Genomic DNA, 11,174 nt, shown 5'->3' on the forward strand with positions numbered 1-11,174 from the left:
ATGGCCCTAACATTTTGTGAAATACACCAGATTTATTATGAAGCAGTTAATTTGATGGTGATGAATGTATCAAATCACCCCCCACAGAAAATTCTGAGGTCACAACTGTAGTAAGTACCCAGTGGCCAGACATCGAGGAAGTCCGAAAGCTGCCCTTTGACCCCAACCTCCGAGATCCTAAATTCAGGAAAGCCAGCCCTGTTTACTCTGACAAGATGCTAAAGTCTTTCAAAGGTCAGCAAAAACATGGAAAAAAACCATCAAACTTGCCCACTCTGAGTTCAGCTTTTTAATCGGGTGTTAATAAAAAATGTACTTAAGTTTTTTATATTTATGTAGGTTGTAAGCAAGACAAAGAGAGCCAAACTCCAGCCACACGAGTGACCAAGTCGATACGTCTGAGTAGGTTTGCTGCCCACAATGCATTTCATCACTGTGACCAGTGCCATCACTACTGTGAAGCAGGCGCAGCCACACAGGTGAGATGCAAAACCAACACCTTCTGCTTTACTGCAGACTTACAGATGCACATATCCCATCCTTGTGCTAATATTGTACGTGTGTGTGGTTGTGTTGTAGTTGTCAGAGTGCACCTTTCATGCTTTCACCTTCTGCTCGTCCATGCTGGGAGAGGAGGTCCAGCTCCAGTTTGTGGTTCCCAAATCTAAGGAGCAGCACTTTGTTTTCACTCATCAGGGCAGCCACCTGGAGAGCATGCGTCTGCCTCTGGTCTCCACCAAGGTTAGTTTGCTCAAGACAGCAGTATCTGTCAGGCCTTAATCCTTCTAGTCGCCGTTTGGGTCACATGTTTACTTTTGCTTCAACCGTGTTTATCTGTCTGCAGGACCCCGACCTTCTGAAGAGTCCGATCTTCACCCCGACCACAGGACGCCAAGAACACGGCCTGCTCAACATTTTCCATGCCACGGAGGGCGCAGCTCATCTGCACATCCTCGTGGTCAAACAGTTTGAGATGCCTCACTATAGGAAGTACTGGCCCAACCACATCTTGCTCGTCCTGCCCGCCATGTTCAACAACGCTGGAGTTGGTGAGCAACTGAGCTATCTCTGTTGTTAAACGTGACAGTTTTCTGATCCTAACTAAAATATATTTAAAATATTTCTTTCTACTTTCAGTCGATATCAATTTTTTTTTTTCCATATCATATTTTTTTCTTGCCCTTGCTAGTGTTTGTTGTCGTGATTTGCACGGCAGCAGCTGCTAAAAAGAAGAATAGCAGGAACTTGTGTCACATTGCTCACTCGCTCTTGTATGAGCAAAAATAACTGAACAGAGACCCTCTCATGAAAGCATTTCTCCACAGCACTACTAGTGGTCGAAAGTCCACACAGTGGTGTTCAGCCTTCCTCACATTACAGCTTATCACTCTGTTGATAATGGGTAATTCGTTGCAGTGTATTATCTACCATGGTCGTGTTTTCAACTTGTTTTTAGTGCTGTGTTTAAACTAGGCGAAAGGTTACCTGTTGCCTTACCCAGCGCTAGAAGGTCAGCCATCTATTGTATCATAGTCTGATTTGTAGTGCAGCCAATTAGGTGCATGGTCTTTCTGAAGTGGGTGTAACTAAACAACATTTCTCTCAGATAAGCAGATGGCATTGGGCTGAAGATGACCCTTTATGTCAGTGTGACTGCTTTCTAATCAGGATCGACTTCTCTGCTGAATACCTAAACATATTTTTATCTGCAGTGCCCGACAGAGTGTAGAGACTGCAGGCAGGCTGGAGTGGGTAGAGATGAGGAGAGTGAAAGGGAAGGTTTACAAGACGGTAGTGAAGCCTGAGATGATGTAGGATTTGGAGAGTGGGGCACTGGAAAAAAAAATAGTCGGATGGTAGAGTTGAAGATGTTAAGATTTTCACTCAGTTATCAGAACGGACAGCTCAGGTTGAGCGATTTGGGGGAAAAACGTTAGAGAAAAATGGTTGAGATGGTTTGGACATGTGCAGAGGACGGATATATGGAGCTGCCAGGCAGGAGGAAAAGAGGAAGACCTTAGAGGAAGTTCATGAATGTAGTAAAGGAGGACATGCAGAGGGTTCGTGTGACAGAGAAGAACAAAAAGCCCAACCGAGTGTACCTCATTGTCTTTCTAAACTATCAGACTTGTAAATTTGCAATGTATACAAGCTCTATGCAAATATATCCTTTACATGGGATTTGAAAAGATTAGTACTTCTTTTATCAAAGTTAATTAAAGGTGCATCAGTTTTAATCAAATCTTAAGTAAAAGCCTAACAAAAACAATCCTGTCTGCTTTAAGGTGCGGCTCGCTTCTTGATCAAAGAGCTGTCATACCATAACCTCGAGCTGGAGAGGAACCGACTGGAGGAGCAAGGTGTCAAGAGGCAAGACGTATGGCCTTTCATTGTCATGATGGACGACTCCTGTGTGCTGTGGAACGCCCACCAATCAGCAGAAGGAAGGTAATAAGCGCTTCCCAAGTGTAAGAGTGGAGTTGGTTGCTGTGGTTAACCAAGCCCTGTTCAAAATCAATTTTACATATGTTCAAAATATGTAAAATTGCCCTCCCCTCTTGGTTTCTTAGTGAGACATCAGATGGAGGCTCATGTCTCAGCAACGTGTCTCTGAAAACGGTGCTGCAACACATGGAGAACACGCCCAAGATCTCCCAGTACGCCGTGTGCGGCACACGCAAGTGGAGCAGCAGCCTGGCTCGCAGGTCTCCCAGCAGCCCCTTCAGTCGGTGTCACCTCCATGACTTTGTCATGCTGAATGTGGACCTGACGCAGAATGTCCAGTACGACCTGAATCGGTAAGCTCAGAGAAGGCCATGTGAGTCAGTTGGTCTGAGGTGTGCATTGTCGTCATTACCTGACGTTCCTGTCCCGTGCAGGTATGGCTGTGAGGAGGTGGACTTTAATCTAAGGGTTGATAGCAGTGGCTTGTTGCTGTGCCGCTTCAACAACTTCTTCCTGATGAAGAAGCACATTCCAGTTGGGGGAAGAAACAAAGAATTCCTGGTCAAACCTAAACTCATGGTGGGTGTTCAGGTGATAAAATTATTCGCTTTGTTATGTCTTTGTCTTTCTGTGCGTAACACCAGCTCACATGAAACTTCCTTCTTCTCTCCAAAGGAAATAGAAAACCCCGCTCTAATCAGCCCGTTGCAGTATGTTTGTGCGCCAGACAGCGAACAGACCCTCCTCGACGCCCCGGCCCAGTTCCTACTGGAAAGGTTCCTCCAGAGCTGCAGTCACAGACTATTTCCAAAAGCTGTTAGGAACAGAGACAACCCAGTTCTGTCCATTGACAGCTACCTCAACCTCAGCCCGGAGGTGAGAGCTCCCAGGAGGTTGCAGTTGAAAGCAGGAACAGCAGAATAATTTCTATTTCAAACCTAGGGCAAGGCTTAAATACCAGACTACTGTGATAGACACATTTTGGATAGAAATCGAGTGCTTCTCTGTCTGATAGGCAGCATTATATACTTTATAACATGCTGTAGTCTGTATAGTATAGAGAAATGAGAGAAACCTGCTCCCCGACTTTAATGTAGATATTTTTTTTTTAACCCACAGAGAAACATGTTGCATGACTTTCCCATCTGTTTTTCTTAGAACATTCTGACCTGCATACACGCACATGTCCACACAGTGAATGCTAACAATGCATTTACTGCACATTTGTGCATAGGAGGCAATGACCGTCTATCTGTACACACAGTCTTCTCAAGTTTTTGCACACCTAGGCACATCTTTTGTTTCTAACTTTTCCCCACAAGGCAACTTTAAATTTGCTTGAGCAGACACCTTCAAGAGCTCCCAGCAGGGACTGTCAGGGAGTCGTAATGTTTTCTTTCAGTTATTTCGAATCTAAAAGGCAAGCTTGTGATGTTAGTTTCACTTTTCCTGACTGTGATTAATGAAGTTTCTCTTTTTTTTTTGTCGCAGATCTCTGTGTGCTACATCAACTCTCGTCCACACTCCACCAACCTGAACCATCAAGGGCTGGTGTTCAGTGGCCTGCTGCTTTACCTCTGTGACTCCTTCGTTGTTTCTGGACTCCTGAAGAAATTCCACTTCCTCAAAGGTATGAAATCAGTGTCATGATTAAAGGAAGGGATCAGGATGTTTTGTTACTCATATTTTCCCAGTAAAGACCCCACACATAGTTATAGGAAATGACCTGGTTGTTTTCTTAGATTTTCACCCCCTACCTTCCTCTGTGCTAGACTGTCAAAATAAAAGCTTCTAGATGTTAAAAGGACATTGGCATGGTTTGGGTCTCTCTACAAAATAAGAATCAGTTCCTGAGTACAGTAGCTTACGTCCCAGTCATACAGGCATAGATGGCAGCTGGTGATTGCCTGGCAACCAGTGGTTGCTAAGGGAAAGTCTGTATTCCCGAACCGGTTGGTAAGTGGTTACCGGAAGTTGTGCGCTGTTGCTAGGTGAAATTTGTTACAAAGATATAAAAAGTGCTGCACCGAAAACGTCCTTGCAGTTGGTTTGGTTGCTAATAGGTTGCCATGGTCACCTGTAGTTTGTTTGGAAGGCAGAGACAGTTTTTGCGTATGAGCTGGTGTCTTAGACGCAAACTATGCCACATGTGGATGTCTTTCTAGCCCTGTTAAATCTAATATGATAGAATTATGCAATCTGTCTCACAATAGAGAACTAAACTGGATAATTAAAGTGGCACTGAGTGTCCTACTATCTAACTTTTGATCCTGAATTTGTCCACAGGTGCCACCCTCTGTGTGATCTGTCAGGACCGCAGTTCCCTGCGTCAGACCATCGCCCGACTGGAGCTGGAGGACGAATGGCAGTTCCGCCTGCGGGACGAGTTTCAAACGGCCAACTGCAGCGAGGATCGGTCTCTCTACTTTCTGACCGGCCGCCACGTTTAAACCTGCTCAAATCTATGACGCTGCTGAAGAAACCCAATCAGAACTGAGATTTAGTTCCAGACCTGCAATCAAAACTTTGATCAGGCCGATGACAGGTCAGCAGGGAAATGCTGGAGCACGAGGTGTGAGGACCACCTGACGCAGCTTTCTGTACTACCAGTGTGCACTGTGCCCGACTCTAAAGAGGGTCGGTGAATGTTTCTGACTTTCGCTCGCTTGTCGGCTTGTCTTCAGTTGAGCTTGTGTCGTAGTTAAAAAGACTTTGCTGGGAGAAAAAAAAAGCACAGCTGAAACTGAACTTATTTTGTTTTGGTGTTGTTTTTTTTGGATGGATAATGTGACTATTTTTAAGAATGTGTTTTGAATCCACTTTGTCCAGTCCTGGATGTTCGTGTTTATCTCAGGAGGTCAGAGGGAGGTGGCTTTAAGGAGTCACGTTACCTTCTCCATTCTCACATGGGCACAATGGAATATATTTTAACAGGGACATGGCAGGTTTGAGACCATGGTAACATCTGTGTTTGTTAATGTGTGTGCATCTGCATGAAAACAGTTTAAGTTTGCCATTAATTTTTCTAAGCACCAAAGACGCCTTTAGCTGCACTTTTCCTTTTTCCTTTGCTTTCTTTGACCTTTCTCACCTGCTTCTCTCACCACGCCATTTATGTTTCCTCATAACATTCCAAAGATACACCCAAGAGTTTGGTCATTACTGGATTTCAGGTCATCAGGAGTATCTGTGCTGGAAGCTGTGGGAATCGAACAATAAGCAGCCGTTGGATTTGACACAACATGTTTTCACATGACTACGTTTCATGTGAATTTATCCAAAATGACTGGAAAACTACAGGAACATACGAGTTGTCTTCAGTATTTTACGGTTTCAGTTTTAATAGAAATCTGTGAAGTTGTTCAGTTTTTCTGAAACACTATTAAGCTGCATCCACACAGGAAGCAGTTTGCTTGATTTGTTACCTAGGTAACCCACTAATGTATGGAATCCTGCGTTCTCATTGGTAGTTACTTCAATTCTTTGCCTCAAAGTTGAGAACAGTTTATCTTGGGATCCATCCAATTAGCATTGTCAGCAGGTGAAACGTGACATGTAGTCACATGACACATTTCACTCACTTTCTTCTACGGTTTGTGGTCGCTACGCCGCTGGGAATAAACATCCACGCAGGAAGCGACGCGACAACCAGAAACCATAGAAGAAGTCAGTGACGTTCTACAACTGTAGCCAAAATAACCTTCAGTGACAGGAAATGTAGAGACTTTGAAAGCGTATGATACTGCTGATTGACATATTACTGGGTTGTAAATACTTTAAAGGGTTACCTAGGTAACCAGAGCTCAAAATATCTGCAAGCAATGCTCAATGAGAGAATAGTTTCCAGCGTGGACACAGCATCTGCCACAGTGTTTTTATTTTTACATGCTTTCTGTTAACGCGGACACCGAGCAGTTGATATAGTCGTATGTTATGACAGTAATTTTTCACATAGTCGTGCAAAGTGTACCACAGGCAAGCTCCCTCACTGCCAGCTGTACTGCTACTGCCCGTGCCTGAGATGTCACCTCCTGTTATGGTGTCCTGATTGTTTATTGAACATGTTTGCTACCATCCACTTTGCTTAACCCAGTTTCCAGCCCTGAATTAAAGGGTGAAAATTAGGTTTACGCATATACTTGAAAGATGAATGTTTTTATAAGTTTCTGCACATGGTTGTCCAAAGAATATGCCTTAAGCGATGTTTCACACAGTGTCTGCTTAAGTTTTGTTTTGTTTTTGGACCAATGAGAATGAAGAAACCTTTTGACTGTGAGGCGAAGGAATGTTGTTTGTCTCTGCGTGTAGAGAGATGAAATAATTGGGTTTTGGACTACTGTACTGTTTAAAGCTTTGTTTACATTATTAATATATTCTATCATCCCCTTACCCACTGAGGGTTACTGATGTGTTTAATGTTGTGTAATGTTTGCCAGTATATTTTGGTGATGTCTTTCTGCATTTTTATGTTGCAAAGGCAAGAAGAATCTACCTAGATTTGTCTTTTATGATATGTCTTTATTCCTTTTGGGGTTTTTTCTTTTTCTTTTTTTTTCTTTTTTTGAAAATGAGAATCGGGTCCATGAGGATTTTTTTTTTATTTATTTGAAAAGCATTTGGGACTGATAATCATATTGGAGTGTATAATTTGATTGAGGCCTAAGTTCACTTGGGCCAAGGGAGCGTGCCCTCTTCAAAACCGGTCACGAAGGCTTTGCACAAGACACAAACGAATGATTCTTGGATCTACTGAATGTCACTGGGGGTTTTGCAAATGTTGGACTTGCACTATACAAGTTGCCAGCTTAAAGAATTATTTCCATGCTAAGAAAACGGTTATGTTCCCTTAACCCCCAGATTTAATATAATAGTGATGATCAAAACGTTGGTCCGTAGAAAGTGTTTTTCCTCTTTGATTTTAATAATTAATATGCAACTTGCTCCCACAATCTTAACTGAAACGTGTTTGATAACCATGTGCAGCACAGTGGTAGCCTTGGTGCCTGGTTGATCTACCTCATGTTTACCGTTGTGGTTGCAGGCTGTGAATATCTTAATGTTAGAGCCATGCTGTTGTTGTTTCAAATGTCTGAATGTAATAAAATGGCATCTAAACGTATCCTGTTGTTATTTTTCCTCTTTGTTTTCAGTGCCCGACTCTGTGATTTAATCCGTTAACAGACACACTGACAGTAGAGCGAGTCGCATGCCAAAAGTTGGCAAGCTCCAGCAAAGTTGCAAGACATTATACAGCTGTTGTCAGATGTTTAGATACTCATCGTGGGCATGAATGTCGTGAAAATTTGGGGCTTTTGATCATTTTTGTTCTATTTCCAGGGATTGTGGAGCATATATCTTTAATTACTTTAAAAAAACAAGAATTGGTTGCATAATTTGATGTTATTTTGGCTTTTCTCTAATCCCTTCACTTCAGTCTTTTAAAAAGTGTTCCTGAAAGTTCTACCGTGTCTTTTAACTCAACAATAAATCAGATCATGATTAACTACAACTTTATCTTTGCCAGCATAAAAAGGATTTGTTTGACATCACTTACTGGATTGACCAATAGTCAGAACAGTTGGAAAGTCCAAGGAACTCAGTGAAGATTGATTAGGGAGAATTCTAGTTTGCTCAAGTTGGGGAGGTCACCTGGAGCCATTTAGAAACAAGTGCAGGCTCCAAGATCATCAGTTCAAACAGTCAGACAATTTCAAATAATTGTATGTAAAGTTAAAGTCAGGCCAGCCATGAACTGGAAATTGCTGAAACACCAGCATCACTGTCCACAATGAAGTGAGATTTACATCGGCATGGACTGAGAGGGTGCCAACTAAGAAAGAAGTTTGTACTTCCAAATCAACACCTTCAAGCTCAGCTGAAATTTGCCACTACTCACGTGGACAAGCCAAATGCCTTCTGGCAAAAAATGTTATGCTCAGACGGTTTTTAGCTTTCCAGCTGTGGAACATGGTGATGGCAGCATCATGGTCTGGGACATTACAGAAAGTGGATGGAAAGATTTTTTTCAACTTTACCTCAAATCAACAGCTTGATGGTTGAAACTTGGACACAATCAGATCTTCCAATAGAACAATGATCCCAAATACATCAAAACTGATTTTGGAATGGATAAAGCAGGATAACATTAAGCTTTTGGAATATTTCAACCTCAGCCCTGTTGAAAATTTGTGGACTGTGCTTAAAAGCTGGGTCTGTGCAATGAAACCAACCAGTTTAAATGAACTCTACCAATTCTGCCAAGAAGAGTCGCCAGCTATCCAGCAAGAACATTTGAGTAAGTGACATTTAATCAAATATATTGCTGGGTATGTATACTTTTGATCCTATATGTATGCATACATACTGGAAAAAGAACAGTTCAAAGAAATACCCATGATGAGTGTATGGGAACTTCTGATCACTGTCTAACTCCTTTATTACTTCTTATCATTTGGGCTGTATGTTTGAATTCTATAAGCTCTGATTGGTTGGTCCATTGGTTTTGATGCTTTAATGTTGTATTTTGAAGTACAAGTGGACTGATACAAAGTTTAAGTAGTGTTCTTCAAGCATGTGGCTCCCTGTCTTTAGCCTGTGATTAACGGTATCCTCACTCTCATCCACACAATGCCAGATCTTTTTATTCTGCTAGAGTAAACCCCGAGGTCGTGTTTATTTCCGAAGCACCATCTCTCCTGATGTGTTTTTTTTTCCATCTCAGCACCTCTGTATCTTTGTTGTGAATAATGTACAATGACCTTTCTCACTATCAAGAAGAGAAATAGCTTCATAATGAATGCTGGGCTCTTTCTGGCATCATCACTGTCAGGGCACAGGGGCATTGTTGGTCCAGGGACATTACTATTTCAGCTCCTGTGAGGTAATATTAGAGCAGGCTTTCCATCAACCTACAACCTCTGTGTGATATAACACAAGGCTATTTTCAGCCACCGGCTGTCAGGACTGGATAAGAAAGTAAAGGCATGAAAGGGCGCCTGGGATGCTGATTCTGGCACCTCATGATTGTTCTTTATGGAAAAGTAGGCATTATGCAGAAAGCCCACGTGATTTTAAATGATTTTTATGTGTTTAAAATATGATGCTTGCAAAGATGTCAGAGGGGTAACTCACTATTTTAAGGCTATTAATTTACAATACTATTAGCTTTCTGTGGTACACAGTTTCCTTGTTTGGTTTCATTGTTTACTTTGGGCTTTGAGGTGATATTTTTCCAAATTCTGCAAGGTCAGAAGATTAAATGCATCTAAATGATTTCTCTCCCCTACTGTAGCCGATTTTATGATTATTATTTATTAAATTAAGTTTCACATTTCCCCAGACTGTATCTTCAAAGTTTCAGCTCAGCAATACCTCACCGATCGCTCACAGATGCATGTAGCTTTAAATTCAAATTTGCTCCTGGCCACACCCATGGATACCAATCAATAGATAATAACCAATACCCAAATTAGAAAGCAATTATTCTGGGTTTAATTAATATAAATAATGGAATGGTGAATGGTAGGTATGAATATTTTGTATGATATAGCCCTGAGGACAGAGTTTAATGGTTGTAATGGTTATACATGGTTATATAATAAATCCTAACTGTTCTTCCGAGTTTCATTTTCAATAAAATATATTAAAGCCATCATTACGCTTGTGTTTTCATGTCTTAGGTAAAAAAAAAAAAGGACATGCTGTTGGGGGATAGATGCTGTTTTTCAAAACAGTATTGTAAAACCTAAAAAATATGCTCTCCCTGCTCTTTGAAATATTACTAAGGAGTAATCATCCAGTTAAGAATGTCAGATAATTATAATACTTTGTAAAGGCATGACTTATGAAGAATGTGTAAAGAAAAGTAAAACAAAACGATATAAATGAGACATTGTTGGTGAAATTGAAATAATGAGCTGCTTTCGCAAGGAGTTGCAGGTGAATAAAGACCAAAAAAGTATCGCTAGGTGGTTGCCAGGCAACAAGATGGCTTTTGTGGATATAAATGAGAAGTTATTGTCACAGAATAAAAACGATATGATGCTATTATAAGGCGTTACAGGTGCACAAATGCTAAAACCATGTCATTTTAGCCGGTGGTTGCCAGGCAACTTGATGATGCCATAATATCTATTGTAGATAAGAACCATCAGGGGACTATTATGTACCTGTGTGCCAAGTTTGGGGCTCAACTCATGACTGTGTAGAAGAAGAAACAAGCACACACAAACATGCTTATTGTGTTGCTTATTGCTTATGCTTCAGAGATATATATGTATATGAAATTTGCCACTTTTTTATTTTTTTGGTAGCAATCCCAGTAGATATGTCAAGAAGAAGCAACAATTGGATCAGATACGGAGGGTAAAGTCCAAAGTAGGACATTTATATTAGATAGATAGACAAAATTACTCATTCTTCTTGGCAGTCTACTCTAATTAATCACAGGTTTTCATAAACCATTGAGCTAAAACCGAAGCTCATCTGTCTGTGGGCTTATTGAGGGCTTGGTCTGTGGGGAAGTGGAGTGCTGGCGGATTACAGTTGGCTTTTGGTGGATCACATCCACTACTGCAGTCATGCATATCCTATCAACGGCTAAGCTCATGAGTGTGGAGCGAGTCAATTCTAAGGCCCAAATCCCAATCCGATGGTGTGAGAGGAGAGACAGTGTGACCCTTTGGTGACACAGCGGTCACGCAGTAAGCCAACTCAAATGGTGGACTGTC

At 41.5% G+C, this 11,174-nt stretch overlaps 1 protein-coding gene across 10 annotated transcripts in view; it reads left to right on the top strand.

Moving 5' to 3' along the window:
* greb1l (GREB1 like retinoic acid receptor coactivator) overlaps positions 1-7,564 on the top strand; it is a 46,023-nt gene extending 38,459 nt beyond the window's left edge. For all 10 annotated transcript variants that reach the window (XM_019347647.2, XM_019347650.2, XM_005476451.4 and 7 more), the window contains 10 exons: positions 88-234; positions 340-479; positions 580-741; positions 845-1,049; positions 2,286-2,448; positions 2,571-2,798; positions 2,880-3,024; positions 3,121-3,321; positions 3,937-4,075; positions 4,732-7,564. In XM_019347647.2, coding sequence (XP_019203192.1) covers positions 88-234; positions 340-479; positions 580-741; positions 845-1,049; positions 2,286-2,448; positions 2,571-2,798; positions 2,880-3,024; positions 3,121-3,321; positions 3,937-4,075; positions 4,732-4,895 — 1,694 coding nt within the window. In that variant the 3' untranslated portion in view covers positions 4,896-7,564. The remainder of the gene's footprint in view (positions 1-87; positions 235-339; positions 480-579; positions 742-844; positions 1,050-2,285; positions 2,449-2,570; positions 2,799-2,879; positions 3,025-3,120; positions 3,322-3,936; positions 4,076-4,731) is intronic.
* Positions 7,565-11,174: the final 3,610 nt, after the last annotated feature.

The sequence above is a fragment of the Oreochromis niloticus genome, linkage group LG18 (genome assembly GCF_001858045.2).
Source record: "Oreochromis niloticus isolate F11D_XX linkage group LG18, O_niloticus_UMD_NMBU, whole genome shotgun sequence".
Lineage (NCBI taxonomy): Eukaryota > Metazoa > Chordata > Actinopteri > Cichliformes > Cichlidae > Oreochromis > Oreochromis niloticus.